This window comes from Ictalurus furcatus, chromosome 22 (assembly GCF_023375685.1).
Source record: "Ictalurus furcatus strain D&B chromosome 22, Billie_1.0, whole genome shotgun sequence".
Taxonomy (NCBI): domain Eukaryota; kingdom Metazoa; phylum Chordata; class Actinopteri; order Siluriformes; family Ictaluridae; genus Ictalurus; species Ictalurus furcatus.
Window position 1 is genome coordinate 13,191,819 of NC_071276.1, and position 27,767 is coordinate 13,219,585.

Sequence of the window (27,767 nt, forward strand, 5' to 3'; positions counted from 1 at the left end):
TAGAGGTTCAGAGGGAGCATGGTGCAGTTCAGGTTCTGATAAGTGCTTTGAGGTAAGCCGGTGCTGGTCCATTCTTGGCTTTGTAGGCAAACATCAGTGTTTTAAATCTGATGCAGGCTGTTACAGGAAGCCAGTGGAGGGAGCGTAACAATGGGGTGGTCTGGAGGAACAAGTCACACATCTGCATTCTGTATCAGTTGCAGAGGTCAAATGGTGCTCAGAGGCAGACCTACAGTAGTCCAGTCTCAAAATGACAAGAGACTGTACAAGCACCTGAGTGGCCTGTGTGGATAGAAATTGATGAATCCTTCTGATGTTGTAAAGGAGAAATTGACATGAGAGTGTCAGATTAGCAATGTGAGAGATAAAAGACAGTTGATTGTCTATGGTTACCCCAATGTTTCTCTGCAGTAACCGAAGGTGAGATCAGAGCGCTGTCCAGGGAGATCACAAGATTCTGACGTGGCAATGAATCACCTGGGATGAACACCATTTCAGTTTTGCTGGGATTATGTTTCAGATGATGAGCTGCCATCCCTGATAAGATGTCTGCCAGACATGCTGAAATCTGAGTGGAAACATGAGTGTCTGAGGGAGGGAAGGAGAGGATGAGTTGAGTGTTACTCGCAAAGAAGTGGTATGAGAACTCATGTGAGGATATGACCTCATAAAATCGAGTATAGAGGGAGAACAGAAGAGGACCAAGTACTGATGGTAAATTAAAAAATCATGGAACTCATGGATATGCTTAAAAGATCTCTGTTGGTAGCAGTCCCCACTTTTATTCACATTGAGAACATTGTGAAAACATAAATGTGCTTTATTAAAGCAATATAAACATACATTTTGTCCCAAGCAAGATTTCATACACTGTTAAACATTAATATATTGTACATCTATTAGTCACAGTGGCTTATTGTTCTGTTTAGCCTGGACTTTGAACTGAGCTGAATCATCACACTCTTACACATTTGTTGTTGCCGGTCAAAATAAACCAAATTTGTTGCGTTCAATACAATCAACAAATTCACAAATTTTACACAATTGAATCTTGTTGTAAATAAGCACTCTGAGAGCATTGTGTTTTAAACTTACTGTGTTCAATTCTAATGAGTCGGTGAATTGCATGTGTTAATGGTTGGCACACAGTGTCTGCATTGGGTACTCGAGGTCAAACATTACACTGTGGCTGAACACAGCAGTCTTGCCAAAGGTATTGACATTGCAACATATTAATAAACATATCAATGTGTCAAATTTTGAGGAGAAGAATGTAGGCCAAGTTTTGGTCCAGCTAGTATTCTTAAGCACTATGTGGAAGTAACTAGCTGTTTGTGTGCTTTGAGGAGCACCTGAAAAGTTCTCTTCTATCTAAAGGCAAGACTCGTTTGAGCGATTCTCATCCTCAATAGAGAGCAGTATCAGAACTTTGAATGATTCAAATCCTCAACAGAGGGAACTATAAGTGCTTTGAATGATTCTCATCCTCAATAGAGGGCAGTATCAACACTAATTATAAGTGCTGTCTGTTATTCTCTGGATATGAACACTTGTCATGCATTTAAATGTGACCTCAGCTCTGGCAGTCCAGAAAGGAAAGAAGTAGAATGGGAGGTTACATACAGTATCTCACAAAAGTGAGTACACCCCTCACATTTTTGTAAATATTTGATTATATCTTTTAATGTGACAACACTGAAGAAATGACACTTTGCTACAATGTAAAGTAGTGAGTGTACAGCTTGTGTAACAGTGTAAATTTGCTGTCCCCTCAAAATAACTCAACACACAGCCATTAATGTCTAAACCGCTGGCAACAAAAGTGAGTACACCCCTAAGTGAAAATGTCCAAATTGGGCCCAAAGTGTCAATATTTTGTGTGGCCACCATTATTTTCCAGCACTGCCTTAACCCTCTTGGGCGTGGAGTTCACCAGAGCTTCACAGGTTGCCACTAGAGTCCTCTTCCACTCCATGATGACATCACAGAGCTGGTGGATGTTAGAGACCTTGTGCTCCTCCACCTTCCGTTTGAGGATGCCCCACAGATGCTCAATAGGGTTTAGGTCTGGAGACATGCTTGGCCAGTCCATCACCTTCACCCTCAGCTTCTTTAGCAAGGCAGTGGTCGTCTTGGAGGTGTGTTTGGGGTCGTTATCATGCTGGAATTCTGCATACTGATCATGCTCTGCTTCAGTATGTCACAGTACATGTTGGCATTCAAGGTTCCCTCAATGAACTGTAGCTCCCCAGTGCCGGCAGCACTCATGCAGCCCCAGACCATGACACTCCCACCACCATGCTTGACTGTAGGCAAGACACACTTGTCTTTGTACTCCTCACCTGGTTGCTGCCACACACGCTTGACACCATCTGAACCAAATAAGTTTATCTTGGTCTCATCAGACCACAGGACATGGTTCCAGTAATCAATGTCCTTAGTCTGCTTGTCTTCAGCAAACTGTTTGCGGGCTTTCTTGTGCATCATCTTTAGAAGAGGCTTCCTTCTGGGATGACAGCCATGCAGAGCTATTTTGATGCAGTGTGCGGCGTATGGTCTGAGCACTGACAGGCTGACCCCCACCCCTTCAATCTCTGCCGCAATGCTGGCAGCACTCATACGTCTATTTCCCAAAGACAACCTCTGGATATGACGCTGAGCATGTGCACTCAACTTCTTTGGTCGACCATGGCGAGGCCTGTTCTGAGTGGAACCTGTCCTGTTAAACCGCTGTATGGTCTTGGCCACCATGCTGCAGCTCAGTGTCAGGGTCTTGGCAATCTTCTTATAGCCTAGGCCATCTTTATGTATACATTTTTCCCCAACACAAAGCAATAATTTGTTATTGCAATATGAAATAACCCATCACATACAGCATGCATAATGCACTATCATGCATTATCTTATAGTTCATGTGCATTACGATAAAGAGAAAAGAAAGTTATAATGAGTCTTTATTGATCACATATACATTACAGCACAGTGAAATTCTTTTCTTCACATACCCCAGAACATCAGGAAGCTGGGGTCAGAGCACAGGGTCAGCCATGATAGAGCACCCCTGGAGCAGAGAGGGTTAAGGGCCTTGCTCAAGGGCCCAACATCTTGGCAGTGCTGGGGCTTGAATCTGGGGCCTGACCTTGCAATCAGTAACAAAGAGCCTTAACCGCTATGCCACCACTGCCCCAAAGCTGTGATAGCTACAGCTATACCTGCTGTGAGATTTTTCATGCCCCTAAGCTGACTTCTCTTTTGAGAACCACCTAACAGCAATCTGAAGAGGCTTGCTGGAGCTTTTATTTGGAGTTTCTTCCTGTGATTTGGGATTGAGACATTCAATCATTATCCATCTAACATGGCACTTTTGATCCAGGCCTACTTTAGTGCAGTGTCTCATGTTGGACTCAGCTCCTATTTGAAGTGCACAGTCTCTCTTTGAGGTTTAGTTCTTATGTCATACCGACCATATCTAATTGCATTTCAAGCTCTACATAGCACAGCAGGCCATTTGATAATAGAAGTAAAAAGTGGCCTGACAGATCAGCAATCAATAGTATTAATTGTAGCACACGAGACATGAGAAACTGTAATTTACCTGCAAGAACTTTGAAATGGATTTGCATTTACCCATGCGCACTCCCTGACTAAATTATTTAGTATAGTAATGTTACCCTGCCTTGCAATACCTAGTTTGTCTAAGATTTATCACAGTTATTATTAATATACACAATATGTATCCTCCTGGATGACAGATCTGTGTGCACAGATGTGACTGTATAAGAGATAGAGGGAATAGGATGAACTAAAGTTAGCATTTTGCTTCATGCTTCACAATACTATTCTTTTGCATCATCTTAGACTTTGGTGTGGGCATGTGGGTTATATTAAATGGTGTGCCAGGCACTACTGTCCTTATATAATCATCATGTTCTATCCCAACTACTTTGTATATAATATATATTCTTGTAAGACTCTCATATAAGGACAGTGGGGTATTACTTATTTCTTGTTTTTTGGTACATGACCTCACATGGGATATCATCTCCCTGTACTGGCCTCGCTCCACTGCTTACTTAAACATATAAATGAAAAGCTCTATATGGCACAGCACCAAGTTACATCTCTGACCTCTTCTGCCCCATCTCGAACAAATTGCTTTTGAGGTCTTGGTTGAGATTAAAAAACGATCTGACTTTTTCCCAAGATTTTGGAACAGTTTTCTCAGACATTTTAATAGAAAATTTAAATCCAAATAAATACATTTTACTTTTCCCAGGTTTTAGAGTCTTACTACGAACTATAGCATCCAGGGATCGGTTCTGCCTTGTTATGGCCTGTCTTATTACTGGATATATTTCATACGTATTGTGATTCGTATTTAATTTCATTTGCATTAACCCACTCTTCTTGTGTTATATACAGCGGGGTCCAAAGGTCTGAGACCACATTGAAGATCTGGGAATTTGGACCCCACTGTATGTGCCATATAAATAAATCTAAACTGACCTAAGTTGACTAATTAGTCTTAGCCTTCACTGACCTAAACCTAATCTTTGTAGGTGGCCCAATGGTGCAGCAGATAGCACAGATCCCAGGTTCTGAGATCAGTTTTAGTTCAGGTTACTGACTGCGTGGAGTTTCACATGTTCACTCCATGTTTGTTGGGTATTCTTTTACCTCCAAAAACATATCCAAAGATAGATTGGCTTCTTCTTCAAATTGCCCCTAGGGGTGTGTGTGTGTGTGTGTGTGTGTGTGTGTGTGAGCGCGCACATGTGCGCATCCCACCCAAGATGTATTCCCACCTCTTACCCTGTGCACCTGGGATAGAATGTAGAACCAGTGCAACTCTGACCAGGATAAAGCAGTTACTGAAGATGAATGAATGGAAAATGAGTTATTTCAATCTGAACACAACTAGAGTTAAGAATTAAATGATTAAATATGGTTCTGAAGTCCAGGGTCAGGTTGATCAAGTCTAGTCAAGCATATAGCATAACAAATCATGACATACAGTAAATATTACTTTTGATCTCATACTAGAAACAGTACAATAGAGATTAATCTGAAATGTGAGCACTAGTGTCCAATTAATTTTCATGGACACTGTGAAACCAGTCCCATTGCTGACACACAGTATCAAATGGCAGACTCACTTCAATGTGTCATTCATAATGACAGCACATTCTGTCCATGTTCTGTATAAGCCAGTGTGAAACAAAGACATGCAGGTTATTACTACAATGTGCCTCAGCAGGCTAGGAAGAGATACAGGTAAATAAGCAGTCAGCCAATGAAAGCGTTGATATGTTTCACAGACTTGTCTGCACTATGAATAGTTACTGGAAAAAACGTGATAAGGAAGAAAAAAAAGAGAAATGAAACATGCAAGGAAAAAAAAGAGTCAAATAATTGTCTAGTGACTATGAGCAAATATAATGGTACAATACAATATGATTCCTCTTACAGTGCCTTCAAGGATTATTGGCATCACTGGTTAAAAGAAAGAAAGAAAGAAAGAAATCCATGAAAGAAAAAGTTTGTTTTAATATCCTTCATCAGACTTTCAAGATTCTTTCTATACTATTAGAAAAAGGATTTTTATCTCTGTAAAAGAGAGAAATCCTAACGTGTTTTGATCAAGATTATGTTGTAGAGTTTTATACATAGAACCTTTAAGGGTTCCTCCAGAAGGACAACCAAAGACCTCTTGAGGATATTAGATAGACCGTTTTCTCTAAGAATATAGTCTACACTTACATTTACTGCATTTAGCAGACACTCTTATAGAAGTTTGGGTTCTCCATCAAAAACATACGTTCATGCTAGGTCACTAGGTCAGCGACTAAGAATACCATTGAGCTAAAAACCCTGTTATGGAGGTTAGTACAGGCTGAAAAGAAAGTACAAAAGTCAAGGGTTTTTAAACAAATTAACTAAATGCTAATTCAAGTGTTTGGTGAAGAGGCAGGTCTTTAATCTTTGTTTGAAGACAATGACTCAACCAGTGAAGTTCTTTTCTATAACATGTCCAGTATAGTTGCCTTACAGTCAGCAGTGACTTCTTAGAAAGCATGGTCCATCGGGCACCCTTAAGAGTTTTTCAAGTTGTCCCTCTTAAGGAACCCTAAAACGTTCTATGTAGAATCCCACAAATGAAGACTCTGCTTTAAAAACAGCCATTTAGAAAGACTTGAGAGATGCAAAATCATAATTCCAGTCTAGACATCAATAACTCAGGTAACAAGCTGTTTAAACTGGTGTCTTTTTGGCAGTCCTGAAATCTAAATTTACAAGCATCCAGTCACCAGTGCAGAACCTTAATCACTAAGCCACCTGTTTATTTTGACCTCTCTGTTGCCTGCATGACTTCCATGGAAAATGGAAAATTCCTGAGCCAGGAATCCTAAAGTATATACTTCAACAACGAATGCACTATTTTTCCTTTAAGCATAACCTACGCTTGAGAGGTTTCCAGATGGACAGTTTAGAACATTGGGGGACATTAAAAAATCACATTTGTGCTAAAGTAAATATAAGGTGTACCCTCTGCCATTAACATCTGCAATTTCCATAACCATTCCTGCTCAATGACCTGAATAAAAACCATGTTTTGAAACAAAGTAGCTTCCTAGGAGAGTAAGAGTAAAATAAATAAATAAATAACACACATTTAGGCCATACACAGACTATATTATTTAGCATTATGTTCCACCAAGACATTTACCATATCTCCTTAACTGTGGATTATGTCCAAAAGTTGTGGATTATGTCCACATTTATCTGAAGCATTCCAAAATTGTATTAAATGTGTGGATGTTATTCAGAAATGCATTCTTTTAAGCTTGATCATTTTATTCATATTTTTCTTTGCTGTTTACATATAAACAGCATAGTATGTATATATATATATATATAGAGAGAGAGAGAGAGAGAGAGAGAGAGAGAGAGAGAGAGAGAGAGAGAGTAGTTAACATGTATGCTAGTAAAACACAAAATTAGATGCTGTCTCTTGGCAACCAACATTTGATAGTGACAGATGTAGTATTGCCATCTGTTATCTGATGTCTTTTATTATTATAAAATGATTCATTTGATAAAAATACCATTTTTTATGATTCTATTACTAAATTAATGAAGAGTGATGCTTGATGTTTGAGAAATATAATTTGGTAAAATAATATAAGTTTTACTGACTGATGAAACAATAGTGATTAAAAAAAAAAAAGACGACATTTTCTTCAATATACCAAGTAAAACTGTTCATAAATAATACATCAGTGTGATAAACAAACTGTTTATATGGAAATCACCACACATATTTATGTAAAAGTCAGATGTAGCAAATTGACAGGTCATGTGTCGAGCTACATAGTCAATGTTCCACTGATGACGCACAGACGAACCCAATTTCTGTGAAAATCCTCAGGACCAGGTGCTAAAAAATGACTACATTCATTTCTCCAAAGTTGACCTGTGTGTACAAATTTTCACACACACATTTCACAGAGCCTAAGAGCTACTAAATAGTGATCAACCATTAGCTAAAAGGTCGCGGGACTCCCACGCTAGGGTTTGTGATGATCTATAGTGTCCTTGGGGTGCAGTTTGATTTAGTGGCTGTCTACATGGAGTTAAAGTATTACTCGAAAGATGTGATAGATTGTTAAGTTAAGAAACATATGATAAGGGAACATGAGTAATGAATTCAGAGCATTTAGAGTCCCTAAGCACTTAAGTGTGTTAAAGCATGATCAAAAGATACAATGCGCAATGACAAGAATGGCATTTCATGCTTTCCGTGTGTGTTAAATGTTTTGGAGAGCCACCTGTTTGCTCAGCCTTATTCCAGTCACCTCACAGTGGGCCTACAAGGAGACATTTTAATAACACACAGTATTGGAAGCAAAGACATCTGAAAGAATAGTTAAGGACTCCTAAGACGGTTCCCGTCATCGTCAAAGCAGTCTGACACACCATGTGCCTCTGGCGCATTCCTCAGCTCAGGCTGAAGCACAGGAGCAGAGCGGGACGTTCTGTAAAAGAACAGACAGGAAACGATACCAAACCAAACCCAACCTATACAATATAAAAAGGGACCAGGGCCAGCTGGTATACAGTAAATAGTCCTAGCAGGGTTAAGACCTCCATCTATTTCAAGAAAATATACATGAACAAAATAAGGCTCAATTTTTGGCTGCCACATTGTCTAATTTGCTGTAAACAAATGGCTTAAAATGTTTGTTTTTTTACTCTTGTTAAACCAACAAGAGGCAGGATTTGAACCCCTGACCCCAAAGGTACAAGGCAAACATGCTAACCACTAAAATTCTAAAGTCTGAAACCATTAACCATTAAAACTTGCCAGGACGAGGCATATACTGAGAGCACTATGCCCGTCCACATAGTGAGAAGGAAGACCTCACAAGCCGTTTGGGAAAAATGCTGTGTTAAAATAAAAAATACCGACCCCTTGCATTTACATTCAACATATCACTCAGTATTTGTCATTTTTTTTATAAGTTAATTTGCTCATGTTCATGACAGGTGCTAATAGATCTGGAGTTTGACTGTGAGCGATCCAGTCTGTTTGATAATGACACTTGCACTGCCACTTCAGTGTTCCATGTCTTTTAATGTCATCATCTTTGAAGATGTAAGCAGATATGCTTATATATTTTCATTACCGAAAATGATTATACTGTTTCCCCTTCTACCTGGAACAGAATTAAAGTCAGGCCAGACAACAATCTACTGGTCATAGCCGGATTGTTCTTTACTGGCCAGTTTGCATCACGAGATTCAGGCTGTTTCACGGAGTTCAGTTATATCCGGTGAGCCAACGCCCTCCTGTGGCCAAATTACACCTGACCCGTGAAGTAGAAATACAAGCATCCGTCCGCTTAGCTGTTTCACAGAAGCGCTGAACCAGAATGTGTGAAAAAGACTTTTGAAATTTCATGTAATTCTTTTGATTTATTATTTCATTATTTCAAATCAATATCTTGTTATATTTACTCAACTAATTATTTCAATATATTTCTTTATTTCTGACATAGCAAGTCATTGTTCTGACATAACATTATTTTAAGATATCATTATTTTGATTTCATAACTTTATCAAGATATTATCTTGTTATTTTGACTTGTAATTATTTCAAGATATTTCCCTACTGTGATTTATTAAGTTAAAGTAATGTTACTAAGTACTAATGTTATTAAGTTAATGTCATGTTACTAACATTTTGAAGATATGATCACATTATTTGACATTTATTTTTCAACTATTATTAAGATTATTTAGATTTATTAATTCCTTGCTTTGACGTAAAAAAAAAAAACTCATTATTTTGACTTATTTCAAGATAGTATCTTGCCATTTTGACTTAACTGATTACCTTCACTTAATGACTTGTTATTTCAAGATATCTTGTTACTTTGACGTAATAGCTTGAAATTTCAATAGATCATTATTTTGATTTAGCAAGTTGTTATTTTGTCTTTGTTATTCATGCTTACATGTTCTCCCTGTGCTTTGGGGGTTTCCTCCCCCAGTCCAAAGATATGCGCTGTAGGCTGACTGACATTTCCAAATTGTCCGTCGTACGTGAATGTGTGTGTGATTGCACCCAGCGATGGGTTGGCATCCCCCGGCCTTGTGCCCCGCGTTCCTGGGATAGGCTCCAGGCTCCCCACGACCCTGCGTAGGATAAGGCGAAGTTCACACTACACGACTTTCAACGTCGGCAGATCGCTGTGCTGTTCACGCTACACGACTTGCTCTCCTGCAATCGGGAGTCATGAAGTCATTGTGGTGTTCACACTGTGTGATTGCTCGGAGACAGGGGGTCACACACTACACGATCTCACAACGACTCCATCACCCGATGACTCAATCTGTAAGTGGTGTGGAAAATGGATGGATGGTTGGATATCAGATGATGTTTGAGCACCCATTTTCCTGAAGACATGTATTAATTAAGATTCAGTTAAATATCATGATGTTCACAAAAAGCTATATAAAAGCTAATGAAAACAAGGATCTTTACACTAGGACCAAATTATTGTCTATTTTCCATGACATGAAAGCACAGTCCTCCCTGGGATGAGTGAAGCTGTGAACTGATTCATCCAACCTCAAACTGGCTCAACTCACTGCTCACAGCCATGAAGTTAAAACTCCATCACTCTACCACTATCCATCACTCTATCTATCTATCTATCTATCCATCCATCCATCCATCACTCTATCTATATGACTATCTATCCATCCATCCATCACTCACTATCACTATCCATCACTCTATCTATATCACTATCTATCCATCCATCACTCACTATCACTATCCATCACTCTATCTATCTATATCACTATCTATCTACCTATCTATCCATCACTCACTCTATCTATCACTATCGATCACTCTATCTATCTATCTATTCATCACTCACTCCATTACTCACTCACTCTATCTATGGATGGAGCCCCATTTTTGTGCTTAATGCCCAACATAATGCCAGATCAGCTAAACAAGCTTCCTTCCAGAAGCTCACTCGATAGTGTCTAGCAGAACAGTGAGAGGAGGTTAAAGACTCAGAGACACAGACATCCATGTCAAGTGCCATTAAAGCAATGACAAGTAGATGGCAGCATTCAGCTCTATCTGTCACTGTGTAGCAGCATGACAAGTGAGCCTCAGATGATGTCATGATTAAGAATCAAAAGGTTCATGCAGCTAGCAGGAAAATTCCTTATTATTCCTTATAAAATTCCTGATCATAGTAAAGTACAAATCGCTATAGTTACAGCTGTTCCTTTAGGTTTTCAAACACTGGACAGTGGACTGTTTATCGCATATTTGGATCTGCGAGGCAGGAAAACAGTCTATCGCAGTTCATCATGCACACACCATATACAGCCATTGGAACACAGACACAGACACATTCATTCACACTTGCGCGTAAAATATCTTTACTCCCCCTACAGGCATGATTTTGGGTGAGAAGTGATCAGAGAACCTGGAGGAAACCCACAATGACCCACAGGAAGAACATGTGAAACACCACACTAACTCTCTAAAACTCCTGATATTTTATTAACTACAGAATAAGTTTGCTTGTGTGAACTTTTAAAATCGACTGTTACACATAAAACAAGACAGGAAAATCTTGCTCAAACATTTTATTACACTATAAACAGCATTCAATATTGTACCACAAAAGTCTTGCGAGTTACACATTTTTCTCTCATTTCCACTGCATACCTTGTGTGTGTGTACATTATTTACAAGTTCCTCAGAAATAACAATACAGTGTATTCTATCATGGCTGAAAGGAAATGCTAATGTTATTCTGAAAAATGGTCTTGAGAAAAGGCCAAGCAATTATATCTATTACAACATCCTGTTAATATTCATCAAGTGAATCAGACTTAAAACCAAGCAATGTTTTATTATCTAGCAGTAAGGGAATGACTGTCAATAAATTTTGCAACGTTTGCAGCATGTCTCAACAATAACCAATTTCGGAAGATGCAACTGTAGTGGAATAAAACCTCTCGTTATGCTAATAATTCAAAGTGCAAACAACAAAACGGCAACCAATATTAGATCAATATTAGAGTATTCCTAGGATTACACATTAGATACCACAACCCTGTCATTCATGTGTACAATTATCACACTAGGATTATTTCACTCCATTTATAAGCTTACTCCATGTTTTGCTCTGTTTTACATTTATTTAGATCTAGACAAAGAACCTGACAAACTTGCAGTAATAAAGTGAGGGGGGAAAAGTAGGAGAAAATAAACACATGAATAATAACAATTAAAAAAAAAAAAAAAAAAACATGACAGATTTTTCTCTGGTTTTCAGCTGCTTAATTTTTACTTACACTGTAGTGGGTTAGATATTGGCACTAGCTCTGGGGTTTACAAGCCTTGCCTATGGAAAGAAGAAAATCTGAAAGAAAGAAACATGGACATTGCATAGTAATCATTACCCTATTCCCTTCCCATCATAAAATGAAAGACCCACCTTTATAAGAACCTATAGGTACAATCAATATTACTATTCATTTAACTACTGAATTACTCTATTGGTACAAAAGTCATGTCAGGTGACTGCAGACTCAGTGCAAAAGATTGAGAGCTATTTTGTGACCAGGAGAAATAATGTATGTTACTAAAAAAAAAAAAGGGGGGGGGGGGTTTGGTGGGTGTTGCAACAAAACAAACATCTCCAGCTATAATTATATCAACAGAAATGAGGTGTATTTACTGGCTTTATCTCTTACCAAAGTGTCTACATGCTTAATTCTGTAAGTTACACAAAAAAACAAAAACAAACAGACAAAAAACCCAAAACCCAAAACACCACAAATCTCCAGCTGTAATAATATCAAGAGAAATGAGCCCTGCGTCCCAACTGGTATACTATCCATCCTAAATGGTATCTGAGATCAGAATTAGTGTGTCCCAAATGTTGAAATGAGTATCCCAAAAGGTACTCAGATGGGTCTACTATTCCCAGTAGATCTGTCCACAGATCCACACAGAAGCTAAAGTTGCCCGCGACTCCTTGTGCTTTGCCGAATTCAAGGATGCATTTTAAAGAGGTGTAAATGAAATGTGGAAATTTAAATCAAAGGAATGCTAAATATAATTCTATAGTGTAAATGATAAGGAATAATGAAGGAAGAAAAGCTGAAATGCAACCAGAGGTTGATGATGTTTATGATGTCAGTGCTCTCGTCCGGGCAACAACGCCCTCTTCCATTACACGATGTGTTAGTATGTCCCAGTACATGCATACTCTTAATACACACTCAAAAGTATGTACTTTTTCTTCACAAAAAGAGTACATACTTTGTGTACATAGTATAAGTATGCCAATTGGGACGCTTTATCTCTTACCAAAGTGTTTACATGCTTCATTTGCTAAGTTAGAAAGAAAAAACCCAAAACCTGATTTTGAATTTAGCACTATGGAGACAGGTGATGCTTTTATACTTTTTTTTTTTTTAAAAGAAGAAAAAAAAAGAAAACATGACAAATCTCCAGCTGTAATAATATAAACAGAAATGAAGTGTATTTTACTGGCTTTATATCTTACCAAAGTGTCTACATGCTTCATTCAGTAAGTTACAAAGAAAACCCCAAAAGCGGATTTGGGGGAAAGTTCGTGCTATGGAGACAGGTGGTGCTTTTTCACAGAACAGTTACCATTTGCAGGTGGACATACGCCAGGCACTTACGTAGATACGATCAACTTTTTAGAGAAGAGGTCACACAGACATTAGAAACACAAGGAGTAATCGCCACCTAAGTTAAAACCATGTAAAAGACTAATCCAGGAGCCAGTCCCACAAACCTGTAAAACGACAGAGAAAACAAAACCAGGCTGCTGTGCACAGTAATTAGGGGAGAGGGATAAAACAGCGATTCACTTAGTCTATCTGTCTTTAGAGGTCAGCTTCTCAATCAGCTCCTGAAGAGGCGCTAGCTCTTTCCTGTCAATCAAGTTGAACTCCTATAAAAGAACACAAACAGATGAGACCTGAGAAAGTAAACAATTTTACTCAAATCAATCAAGGATTATTGATGATTTGACTCTCAGTAGTTCACTTGTAGAATGACAGAGTGAATAAAAAACAGTGAGAGGCCAGCATGTGGAAGTAGAAAACTCACAATGTCAACATGCTTTGACTTTCGTTTCCTTTCACGGGTGTACCGATAACAGATGCACATACCTGAACGAAGAAGATGAAGTGTTTGAAGGAGGTGTTGAGATGAGCCTCCTCCTGCAGTTGGATGACCGAGTCAAAGTGCTGGTGGTAGATGTGGGCGTAGACACGGAACAGCCGCTTCAGGATCGTCTTCGCGACCGACATGAAGTTCTTTGGGAAAGGGACTCCTGGGATGCAGACAGTTTAAGATTATGTTTAATTATGTAACAGACTCAGAACTGGCTATGTAAGAAATAAAATAAAAAAAACACAACAAAATGTGCTGTTATAACAAAATAATCAACAGCAGGTTGTTGTGTTTTATTCTTCTTATACCACAACGATTAGCCAACACTAACAATTTTATTAAAGAATGACACGTCATACTTGTGATCCATCTATAATGACAATTTTATGGGCAGTCCATGAAGCTCCATTTCATTTTTTTTTTTACACTTTAACACACAACCTGAACTGCATTCAAGATGCCACACATCCACGACTTTACACGAAATTAGCGATCAGTCTTACAGCCACACTTTCTCTCATGTTACAAGCTTAAAAGCGACCAGTCAGTTCCTGTTATCACTTAGAAACAGTAGTGTCCTCACCAGCCTGTCTTCTCGTCTCCCTCTCGAAGTTACTGAGAGGAAAACACCACGGTTTTTATGTCACCAAAACCATTAAACCTTCTGTCCGGTAAAAACGTAAAAAGTTACCAATCTCGAGCATTCTACAGGGCTAAGACTAAAACTGATTAAATAACTGTATGCTTTATTATACTTAAACAAATCTGTTTAGTGTCTGAAATAATACTGAGGTTACTTCATCCTGCTCTCGGATATGAAACGTGCATATAATTCAACACCCTCCATACATGTCTTACGTCTCTACTCAACAATCCTAAATCCTGCTGTTGATCAATCTACATTAGCAGCTAGGCACGAACATGGGATGTCTGTGTTTTGGGATGCTCTTCCTGCCACACTTTTTTCGTTTCCTCAACATCTCTTGCTTTTGAGAAAGGGAGACCAGGAGAGTTTGTTTACTTTGACGAGGAAAATATTTAATTTACTGTTCTGTGTAGTCGTTCTTGAATGTTATTGGCTGATAGGGAAATAAGCCCAACCCCTTTCTGTGTCCCATTTCTCTAGAGAGCTTATTGACATGTATTTGATGAATTGCTCTTTTGCAATGTAAGTCACTGACTCAACATTGCGTTCAGTATGCTGTAGTAGAAGACATTTTTCACTATCATTTTCCAGTAAAATGCAAAAAAAAAAAAAAAAAGTCTTCTTTTTTTCAGTGGCTCACAAAATCACAACACTTCCAATGAAACATTATAGTACATTCAGTTCTGGCTCACCTGTCATCGAGTAGTGAATCATTTTAAAGGGGGAAAATAAAAAGGTTCACCTATTTTTGAAGGGAAAAGTGTTTCATCATCAAGCTGATCCTGAACCCAGGTCATCAGGTAATCAATGTACTTTGGAGCAGAGCATTTGATTGGCTTTTTAATGTTGGTCCCATCAGCCCAATGGTATTCATACCTGAAGATAAAACATCACAATTTAAAGATGCTGCTGTTTTTTTTTTTAATGCAACCTCTTATTACACAATCACCCTCATACAGAAACTTCTGAGGCTCATTTTTTGAAATCAAAAACAGAAGAATAGTTGGAATCAGATGATCAGCACACTTATTTCAGAAGCATGCGAAGTAAAAAGTAGGTCTTACTTCGGCCCAGCAGACATTAGAGGGCAGCTTTCTTCGGTGCAGAAATCAGTGATGGTCCCATACAGCATGTTGATCTGATTAAAGAAGTCCACAGCTAGAGAAAAACAAAATGCCAAGCATTAAGAACATCACCACAAACAAGATGATCATTTACAATTGCCCAAATTCCTGAGAATTAATCGAATCAGGAAAGAGGCCATATTCATTCATTATTGAATTGGAAAAAAAACAAAACATGACTTTCAAAATGTCCAGAGCATTCACCCTGTTGACCTTCTGTCTAAAATCCCTTGAGCTGACATGACGAGTTCATGGAACATTTTCAAAATAAGAAAGGAATAAAACGCAATGGGCTGTTAGAGGAAAAATAATCAATGACAGGGTAGCGTGATTATGTGTTTATTTGTTAAAGACCATTTTTTCCACCCACTCATTATTAGCCTTCGATTATGTGAAGCATTCACCATATAAGCTGTTACTATAGAAACGATAACATTAGAACACGTGCATGAATATAAACCTGTCATTATAATTACAGCCGACCCTACTGTCAGAGCTGCTGTTACAGAAAATTAATCAACACATTCTAACCGATCAGGTATAAAAGCAAAATGCAGTGCAACTTGAGTTCAATTTCAAAACTAACAGTTCAACACACTGCTAGACACGAGGACACATTACAGCATCAATGGAAACAAATTAGTCTGTGTTTCAACACTGAGTTGCAGTAAAGGTATCCCTTACAGCAACGAGATGGACAGCTGGTCTCATTTTCTCTAGCTAGGCTGGAGAGTACAGGCTACACCCATCCTTTCTTATTCCTCTATAATTAGATGAAATCAAACACTTCACTCATCTCAAGCAAGCCCCTGCAGTAACAAATCCACCCTTCCCTGAGGCGATCACTTACAGTCAGTCATTCACGCTACACAGCAGTGTCTTTGGTGTTATTAAAAGACTGCACTAAAAGGCAACAGCACGGAGCACATGCCTTGGGTCTAATTGGTTTAGAAAATGTGCAGTGCACTAAAAACAGGTCAACGGTGTACATCTGAATAGAAAGAAAGTGCCAAGGTATATGCAGTGCAAAAATAATAATAAATAAATAAATAATCACTATTGGAACATGCCTAGGACTGCAACTTCCTCATCCATTCACAGTTTTTTTTTAGTAATATATTTCTTCTTGTTACGACTTTTACTTCCTCTAGATAGTCACGCTTGATCGACTTCTTGGCGCTCCGCCAAGGCCCGCGAGGAGCCCCGGCTGATCTGAGGACCTCACTAAACCATCCGATCGGTAGTAGTGACGGGCGGTGTGTACAAAGGGCACGGACTTGATCAACAGCGCTTACTGGGAATTCCTCGTTCATGGGGAATAATTGCAATCCCCAGCCCCAATCACAAATGGGGTTCAGTGGATTACCCGCGCCTCTCAGCGTAGTGTAGGCACACGCTGATCCGACCATTGTGGCGTGCATGCAGCCCCGGACATCTAAGGGCATCACAGACCTGTTAGTGCTCCATCTCGCATGACTGAACGCCACTCGTCCCTCTAAAAAGCTGTACCCGTCTTGTTGGGCCACATATTAGGAAATCCTTTCAGTGACACACGAGTGGAAGAGTAGAGACTATAGTCAGTCCTTCCAGGATCTTGTAATCGCATAAATGAACGCAAAATCAACCAAACAAATGGCGCAATATTCGGAAGAGCTTGCAATTTTTCAAAATTACCACAGATTTTCCGCAGATCTGGGCCAAGACAGGTCATGTGATCTCATCACAACGCACATTCAGCAAAAGTGATCTTCAATTCACGTACGTCAAACATGAGTACAGGTAAAAGGTCTCATTAACCAGCAAACATCACTGTGAAAGACTTTATTGCATTGCAAATTTAGAAAAAACCTGCAGCAAAATCGAGCGTTTTTGACCACAACAATTACCAAAAAAACCTCCATAAAATCCTGCATGGACTGTATAGTCGCTCTAGCATATTAATATTACATGTGCTGAATACTGTACTAATATTAGGGGACTAAATCTGGAACACAGTACTCAAAAACACATGGGTGTGATTTTTAGGAGGCCACAACTTTTGGCCATGGAGCGTACATCAAAGTATATATTCCATCAAGTGCTGTGTCTGTCAAAACTGAATGGGGAAAATGGACCTCTGAACCATGAGGAACTTCTATAACATTATAACATCTATAACATTATAAGTTCTATAATGGCTTTCAGCATCTAAAGACGCAATCTCTCTCTCACACACACACACACACACACACACACACAAATAATCCCTACACTTTGTATACAAGAAAGCAGAGACATGGTGAGTTTCAAGCATATTACCAAAAATTCTTTAAAAAAAAACAAAAAAAAAAAACATGGAAAACGGAAAGCCCCATCCAATTTCATTCACACTCGAAACCCGAACTTGTGTTCATGTTTCCACACATCGAGAGCTGGAGATTAATGATCTGTCCTACAGCCACACACTGCTTGTTCCAAGCTTGGCAGCATCTCTACATTCATCACCTCAAAGCTTCAGCAGATCTGATTTTCCAATTTCAGAATGTTACTAAAGCGCTTCTCTTAAGTTTTTAGTTCAAAAAGTAAAACGTTTACCACAATTGTATTGTATAACTTCGCTAGCTGCCTTCAAGTCATCATTATAATGATCATCATGAATTACTCCACTTATAGATATGACTAGTCAGCTGATTGGTTTTTTTTTTTTTTTTTTTGGAACACACTATTATAGGGGGGAAAAATCAACACTGGGGTGGGGTTACACATGGAGCAGACATAACCAGCTTAAAGTTGATTATATTTCTATAAAAGCATGTCTAGAAGTGTTTTATATCTCTTATACGACAGCAATTTTGCATCTATTAGCATCGTAACGCCTTCAACGGTTTATAGTTATGGTTAATGTTGCGGAACGGCCAAGAGACAACTTAGTTCCCGTTATCGCTTATGGTTAAACGTCTATAAATAGTCGTTCCGGTTGTTGCTGCTTACTGTTTACTGCCACCCATTCATTGAGGTCTTCTCCATCTGGGAGCATGACAGCCATACGCAGGTTGCCGCTGCCCAGCGTCGCCTCGGCATGCTTCAGCAACTCATACTGATGCGAGCCCTCCGGAATGTTCTTCTTCGGCTTGAAAGTCTTCGATGAGCGACTACTGCTGTAGAGAAAGCAAATACAAATAAATATTTTTCAAGAACATTTATGACTCTGTGTCCAACACATACGTTATACTTTGCCTACAAGCAAATCTTGGCCAGTAAACAATCTCATCGTGGAGGAGTTTTGGGTAGAGAGAACATTCTGTGTGTTCTTCAAAAGCACAGTGTTCATATTAAGACTCAAAATTTTATGTCCCCAAGTGCAGCTTTTAAATTTAGTCTTTCATACTGGAACAGTAAGAAACAGCACTCCTCCGTCAGGCTTTAGAGAACATGGACCCTCACAAATGCTAAAAAAGATCAAATCATTTCCACTGTTAAAAATGAGGACATGAGCAAACACAAATATCGCATGATGTTGGTCACAAATAATAAGAAATTTTTTTTTTTAAAAATCAGGAACAGGAAAATGCAAATGTGCCTAGCATAGCTTAGCCTTTCATGTGAAGTATTCTGAATGGAGGTTGATTTTATATATATATATATATATATGAATTCCCCAGATTTTGTGAAGAATATTTGTAGAGTAGTATATTTCATATGTAGTTAATGTTAATGAGTTAATATCATCAAAAAAAGGTTTATATTAGGCCTATATATTACCAGTTTTATGTCAGTGATGAAGTAGAAATGTGGTGAGCGAATGTGAAGCCTAACAGGAGGTTTTTTAGAATTCAGTCAATGTTGATATGAATTAATAACATTCAATAAGTTACGAAATCTTACTTTAATCTTCAGAGTTTAGTTCATGTGTTAATGTTAATTAGAGTAATGTGTTTTCTGTTTATGAGACCAGTTACTGTGATACAACTTGTTGAAATGGAGAGAATGTTATTTGCATTTCTTTCTGAATTGTGGAATTAATTATTAATTTAAAAGAAGACATAAAAGGCAGAACTATCGGTATACATCACTCTGAATAATCAGTATCAGCTGAGAAATTTAGTATCAGTGCATCTCAAATATATATATATATATATATATATATATATATATATATATATATATGAAAGAGAGCTTTTAATTTTACTTTAATTCACTGCTGACAAAATAAAGCAGTGAGAGGTGAGCCCAATTCTGCAAATAAACACAAACATTATCACAGAAACCCTATAAGTATACACGTCTAAGCCTAAACATGCAGAACCAAACAACAGGAAGGAAGCTAGGGAAGGACATGCTTGGGCAATGACTCGTTAAATATAAATATCAAGAAGAAACAATGAACAGCAGAGCCAAAACAAGTCCGTCTTTAAAGCCTGAGCCTGAAACACCAATGTCTGGATTTCAAGCAGTGTCGGTTTTTACTGTGATCTCAACCAAGTACAGGACAACGTGCAATACCCATACTGTATATGATTCTATAGAGCGTGGATAAGTATACAATGAGCTGTGTACAACTGCAGTGCATACAATAGCAAAGCAGGTGGATCTACATAACAATAAAGTGCACTGATTTCTGATTAAACACAGGACAGGAGCAGTATTGGACTAAACCAGGAAATGTAAACCAGCATTATAAGTAGCATAAATAAGAAAGCATAAGTCTGGTGTGTTTTCTTTCCAATCAACTAGCACACAAAGCACTTCTGTAAGGCTACGTTCACCCTGCAAGCTTATTGCTCAATTCCAATTTATTGCTCAGATCTCATTTTTTTGTTTGGCTGTCCATGGTTTTTATTTTATTTATTTATTTTTAAATGTGACCAATATCAGATTTCAGTGCAAACTGGTCGCGGTCTTGAACTGACCCACACGCGCAAAAGAACAATAAACACGTCAAAGCAGCACGCAGTCACACGGAGGCCAGTGAAGTCTGCATTAACGCGTTGATTTATAAAGTGATGTGCAGCAGAAGCCAGGGAATTTGTGAGCAAGCGATAAGAGGACGAGGATGAGAATAAAGCAAACATTTTTTTTTTAATTACGGCTTTTTGGAGCAATGGCTGCTTCTTCAATACAGAGGTGTGTGTGGATGGGGAGTCGGAGCTCTAACACCTCACGGTCCCTCCTCTGACTACCTTCGCAGCAGTTTTCCATATTCACAGAGTGACCAAAGAACTACTAGCATTTAAAATCTTTGGGAGTGACTCCCGCCAGTGCAGAATGATGACGCATGTCGATCTAGAGTGATGCAAAAGTCACATGAACTCCGGTTTGACTGTTCAGACTGAAGTAGCGTTGCAAAACATCTGACCTGTATCGGATTTAGGACCATATGGAAGTGGCCCATAGTGGAATTTAAAAGATCAGATTCCATGAAAAAAAAAAAAGTCTGATTTGGGCCACATTTACCTGCAGTCTGAATGTAACCCAAGTCACTCTGGATAAGGCTGTATGTTAAGCACTGTAAATATAACTGTTAATGTAAGTGTAACAACTTCCATTTGTTATTCAGTCCAGCCCCAGACACTGCTGATATGAGACACTACTCCTGACTCCTTCCCTTGGGCCTGGCTTTTTCAACACCTTTCAGCGGTGGAGCAACGTTGAGTGACTCATTGTTATTTTTTAGGAGCTTCAACTTAGGCCTGATTTACATTTCTGCCTGTGTGCATGCACGTACAGTGAACGTATGCGCTAAGGGCCAGGGTTACAGGTAACAAAGAGGAACATACAGAAAAAGAAAAACCAGATGGAAGTCTTGCGTTTCAGTGCAGCAGGGAGAATGGAAAGAGGTAGTAATGTGTTGGACGTGATGAAGGAAAATGTTGTTTAAACTTACTTGAAGCTTATTAAAACCTGTTTATTGGAGACTAAAACTCTTGATGAAACCTGCAGAACAATGGTCACAACGTTTCCCTGGTTTGTAACCGGAAACATCTCTCCCTGTCTCAACCAATCAGGATTAACGTAAAGCCGCTCTAACGCACAGCACCGAAGGTGCGCATGATTCACTGTTAGGGTTTACCTTACTTTCAGGCATTTCTCTTTCACCGAGTGTCTATTTTACTCTCTGACTCATGGCCTACATTTTGCTCATTCTGAGGCTGCCCACTCTCAGTTAATATTCATGTCATCTTCCTCGGCTGACTTACATAAGTATCAGTATAAACCAGACCTGAATGCCACAAAAAAATGAGGAGGAAAGAGTGCAAAAATATTTAACCTACTTAACTGTGGGACACATTAATATACCACATCACGTCGTTCTTACCGTCAGTGTTTCTAACCAGCGTCCATTCCAAACCTGAGCAGGAACACGTTTATTCATTATTTCACGTTAAGAGACCACAAGCTAAATCGATTACGTTCATCATGATTCTCAGCGCATGCGAGAGAAACGTGAGGAAAAAAAGCTGGGAGACGACGGGAAGAAATAAGACGAGTTCTTTTCCTGAATTCTCTCGTCATCTAAAAAACTTCACTTGAGCTAATAAAGCTTTGGAAGAACTTTTACAGATGTGAGAGGAATTCCCCAGAGTGGTGAGGTAAAGTCAGCGAGTTAAAACAGGACTGAAATGCAACCAAATGTAAAGGTAAAAATGCATTAAAGACTTCCTGCATTTTTGTATTGATTGCGCAGTCCTGAGGATCATCTGCGGAGCTACATTTCTGCACTTTGTCATACGCAACATACTCTAAACGAGTCCACTTACTAGAGCCACAGAGCGCTTTATTCCAGAACAAAACGACATTATTCATATATGCCTAATTATTTCAATTGTGATTGAAATAATCTCCTAACTAATAAATATAATAACGTTGATAATGGTTATGAACTCGGTGGTAAAAATCTAACATGGTCTAAATAAACAGCATTCTTTATTAACAGTTTTCTAAGCTTCCTTTTCACTAATCATGGTTTATAAATGCACTACCAGAGTTTTCATTCATGCTCCACAAGTTTATGTTCTCTATTCTGGCACAAGCCTCTTGTGTGGGCGGGCTTAACAGCGACTCACTCTCATCGGCTAGTGAGATTTGGATCGACGGCTCCCTGACCAAGTAGTAGAGACTTCAGTTCTGGATGCGGTTATAGTGTCTGCACTCTGTAGTGGAAATCGCTTACTTACTTGGTCAATATATTAGCTAGTAATCAAAATTTGAGGCTTGGGTAGTCTCACACGGCTTTTATTTTTTCGATATGAGCTCTCAGGAGTGGTGTTATGTCATCGTCCTCCTTCTCAGCTGGACACTCAAGCTGTTGATCCAACTCTCCCTAGCCAATGAGAGTAAACTGCTGTTAAGCCACGCCCATACATGAGATTTGCGTCAGAATGGCGACCATAAACTTACGGAGCGTTTGACAGCGTGAACAAAAACTCTCGCCGCACGTTCATAAACCATGATTAGCGAAAACCAAACTTAGAAAACTCTTAAAGAATGCTGTTTGTTTGAAGACTTTGTCACATTTTTGTCACCGAGTTCACCGTTTTCAGTTTCTGAGTGTTTTTCTTCTCACATGCTGTATATTCTCGTTCGTTTCTTGAAAAGATATGTTCAGTACTTTCGGCACAAATGTAATTCCACAGATTACCAGCACTGTAACTAAATGAAAAAAATAAATAACAAAAAAATCAGAGACCCCCTGTCTACAGTTCACAAACCCATCGGGGTCCCTGGACATCAATTTGAGAACTGCTGACCTACAGAACACCGGTTGTGTCCTACAATACAAATAAGAACATTTAGATGCTACTTAGTAAGGCTTTGTGTACTGGTGAACTTGCTGTTTCGTATTTTTTTTTTTTATAAATCTAGTCACGTTTGTCTGAGAACAGGGAGCTATGAATAATCAAGTTCAAGTGGTTTTATTGTCATTTTAACCATATACAGTTGGTACAGTACACAGTGAAATGAAACACCGTTCCTCTAGGACCATGGTGCTACATAAAACACCACACTAACCACATGAGACACAGAACTAAATAAGTACAGTAACTACTAAAACAGAACAATAGACACAGTAAGTGACAGTGTAGCGCCAAACAGTACACCGTTTTAGTTTGGAAGTTTCTGATATAATAGGTAGTGCAGAAGATAGGTGCCAAGGAGTAACACTATCATTTAAAAATGGTATCAATGTAAACAAAACATGCTATGACTGAGTATTCAGCAAATTAGCTTATACCAAATATGGACATAGCAGTATAGTAGATGCCATACGGATGCAATATGGTAGATGGACATAGTAATGGTAGAGCGATGGAGTTTAGCTGCATGTTACAGAACAGATCGAGTGTCATTCCCTGGGAATTTGAACTCACAGTGGTTTGCTGTTGTTCAATTAAAAGCATCATGTGAACTACATTTCCTCAGGTCTGCTATGTGTGATGAAATAAATGCTCGACGCTGTGCAGAACAAATCACATGCCCAGATAATAAAGCTCATGCTGACGTTTTCTTAAACGAAGGAGCTGTTGTAACAGTGTGTGAGGGCTGTTTTGAGGAACCGCGGGTTTCATGAAACCAAAGGGGAATAACCAATGGGGGAAAAAAAGTCTAATATAGAGTGACAGCAGAAAATACTGACCTTTTACAAGTACAACAATAATATATGTAACTCATTTCTTCCATTCAAGGTCACAACTCATCATAAAAACGTGCCCCTTTTAGTCCTTAATCCTAAAAAGCTAATTGGATGGTTTAACTTAAATGTGTTACTAATACATTTAAGTTTGTAATATTAAAATAATAATAGGTTTACATGTTCTTCTCTGAAGGATCTGACATGACAGAGTGCCTGTTGAGCTGGTTTTACACTCTTTAAGATGATAACTCGTCACACCGCATAGACGAGCGCCGCATTCTGCTTACATCAGTCACAGAGATCTGGTTTGTGCAGAACATCACATAAGCAGAAACAGAAAGTCGATCTCAAAACTGAGCTTGTTGGAAATAAGGATATTTCGCTCTGTGTACTCCCATGTTGTGTCACTTTTTGTCCTGTCATGATAGAACTGATGAGACGTTACAGAGGCGTTCTCGTTGCTGCCACGATTCAACAAACCGCTCTTCTTTAAACCCCATATGTTTCGTTTACGTTTCGCCATCACCGCTAACGTCTTTATAGCTGCCTCGTGAGTTCTGTCTAATCCTACGCCTTCCTCCTATTGGTTGACTTTAGACGAGTGTCCTTGATTTGAAGCCCAATTTTCAGACACTGCCAGAACGTTGTCGCCAGCTGTCTTTGGTCACACTGGCATCAAATCAGCCGCCAGTGAGAGTGTAAATTTATACTTCCCAAGACACCAATCTTCACTCACGACCAAACTTTACGATCCTTTACGATGTGCAACTGTGCCTGCGACAGTCAAATTTGGCCAACTGTCTTACAATGTAAAGCCGGATTTAAATAAATGTCATAGTATGTCGTAAAACCAAACTTTTCTGGCGTTGTCAGAACTTGTTCATCGATTGTCTTTGGTCGCAGAGGCACTAAATCAGCCACCGCTTAACATGTCACGTTACGCAATCCGAGACGGCCGACCAAAGAATTCTTTTACGACGACTGATTTTAATCTGCAACAACAAAATTGGCACTGTCGAGCCAGTTTTAGTTGAAATAATTATTATAATTATTATTTTCTATAACAGCGGCGCTGACATTATTTCCAGCTGCAATGTTTATATTAATGCGCTTAGTCGAATGTTATATTTCCTATAGTAACGTCTCACTCAAAGGGATTTCTACGTCACATGCCTGACAAACAGATTTAAAAAGGGCAACAATACAGTGAGGTTTCCTGTAAAGAGACCTTTATTTAGCTTTCCGGAAGGAGTCTCCGGTGTCAGTGCTCCGTAACAAGCAGAGGTAAAGTGGGAATATGGAAAAGTCTGTGCGGTCTTTCAGTAAGTGGACAAGCTGCATTTTTGGTCCTATTATATTCAAGAGAGGGGAAAAAAAAACAATAAACAAAGGCTGGTGAGGGAACGATTATTCATAGCTGCTATAAATGTACATATGTGATGATGTTTTGCAACCTTTAATTATAAATGGATAATAAGTATGGTGGTGTTCTTTAGTGAATAAAAAAATGTTATCAAATTGCTGCAGTATAAGAGGATTAAAACGTGTAGGGACATGTTGCTGCTGGAAAATAATCAGTAACCACACCACCGTGCTGTTGATTATTTACCTCTAACAGCACAGCCCATTGCAGCCAGTATTATCTGAAATTAGGGAGGACTGATATGGACTTAAATCTAGATCATGATATTTTCTGGTATTTTATTGCAATAATGATGTCCGTGACGATGTAAATATAGTACCGTTCACCACTGTATTTGGCTCCAAGTGACGGCTGCATGCAGTCCTGAGAGCCTCAGAAACATAAACCTTGATCTAAAAGTAAAACTGATTTTCTGTAACCAAACCAGTTCCAGATTGTACATGTAGCTCCTCGTTTAGCGATAAACTCCTCCTCGGCTTCACGTCCGCTTTCTGCCGTACTTGTTTTCGCTCTGCATGTGAGCTGCGAACGGGTCATGTACAGAAATATGTCATCAACTAGGCTTTATCATTATTATCGCTGGAAGACTCATTCCTATTGTGGGGAGAATTTTTTACCAGTATATCACAAATGATTTATTATCATTTGTGATATACCGGTAAAAAATAGTATTCCAGTGGTTATTGAGACTTATTATTATTATTATTATTATTATTATTATTATATTATTAAATCTATTTATAATGGTTGACATTCCTAACTTTACAACACTCATATTTTGAGTACTACCTCAGACATTAAATCCAGATTAGATTCTTCAAAAATAAATAAATAAATAAATAAAATCCCTGAAAAATAGCATATGATCCCTAATGTAATGTTTTGTTCTCTAACAACCAGATTCAATTATACACACACACATGATTTCATTCTGCTCGCCTTCAATGGACACTTAGTCTGATTTTTAGCTTTACTGAAAAGCAGAAGCTGAGAATAACCAGTAAACATATTGTTTGCTATTTGAGTTTCTTCCCTTTACTACTAAAATCAGATCAACAAGCAATAAGAATATATATCCAGACACTGGATGAATCTCAAACCTATGCATGTTTTGACATGTAGTTCACTAGGTAGGGTTCAGATGTCATTGTGTCAGGCCGCATTTGGAGTGCATGTGTAGGGAGGAGACAGGCATTTAGGATTAAGCCTAAATGAAACTATTGGTTAACACAAGAAAATGGAGTAATTTATCAAATATTCGTGACAGAACAACACTTACACTGCGACAACCTTTAAGACGATATAGTTACGTTTCACTTTCCTTTTTAAACGTTACATAATGTTAATTCACAAATTCCCATTACTGTTTCAGCATGAGGGGGAAACAGCAGCTATTCGCAAAACCAAACTAGCCATTAGCCGGTGACTAGCTTAAGCAAACTTAAGTTTTTATTATTTTTACATCAGCGGATAGTTCATATATTATTTGTTTTCGTGCTCCCTAGCTAAGCGGCTGAGTTATTTAGTATAGTAAAGAATAGCATTGTAGTTCAGTTAAACACATTAGCGCGTCCAAAGCTTCCTAAAAGTAATGTCGCTAGCTAGCTTAGCTCCACAGCGACCACCATCATAACAACAGAGAGGAATAAAAGAATAATTAAACAGTTCATACTCACAATAGAAAGCTCATATCTATCTGCGGGGTTATCCAGTTATTAAATCGCTATTATAAGCGTTGAGACAGTCGTAAACGGATCAGGATGTGAGAAATCTCCGACTGACGGTTGACAAACAGACACTCACGGACAGGTCGCTCTTCTGTGCAACAAAACTTCTCCTCGCTACTCAAAGTCTCGTCGGCGCGGTGTTCTCGCGAGACCTGAGAATACTGCGCCGTTCAGCAGCAACATGAGAATGTTGTTCCGCGCGCGAGCTTATTGGAATTCGCATGAAAGATATAACTGCTATAAAAGATGTCAATACAGTAAGGAGAATCAAACAAAATGTTAAATACACCAGAAAGGACAAGTGGGGAAACTTTTGACAAGTGTGGATGAAACCAAGAACAACAGTAGAAAAAGGAACCGATTACATCCAGTCCTAATCTTTTTCAAAATAAAGGTTTAAATGCAACGGTGCGTGAAAGTAATGACAGGATTAGGGATGACTGATTATGTGACTAGGAAGCCGGGCACACGGTGGTTGG

At 38.7% G+C, this 27,767-nt stretch overlaps 1 protein-coding gene across 2 annotated transcripts; it reads right to left on the bottom strand.

Moving 5' to 3' along the window:
* Positions 1–11,167: 11,167 nt before the first annotated feature.
* On the bottom strand, positions 11,168–27,572 carry mob1ba (MOB kinase activator 1Ba). Of its 2 annotated transcripts, none has more exons than XM_053610227.1 (6): positions 27,238–27,572; positions 18,498–18,661; positions 15,468–15,561; positions 15,146–15,279; positions 13,754–13,917; positions 11,168–13,533 (listed from the first exon to the last, which is right to left on the bottom strand). In XM_053610227.1, the coding sequence occupies exons 1-6, from the start codon at positions 27,249–27,251 to the stop codon at positions 13,456–13,458; spliced, it is 648 nt and encodes a 215-aa protein (XP_053466202.1). In that variant the 5' UTR covers positions 27,252–27,572; the 3' UTR covers positions 11,168–13,455. The 2 variants fall into 2 exon arrangements, with proteins under 2 accessions (XP_053466202.1, XP_053466201.1); XM_053610226.1 differs by having other exon boundaries at positions 18,498–18,664; positions 27,238–27,570.
* Between the last annotated feature and the right edge of the window lie 195 nt (positions 27,573–27,767).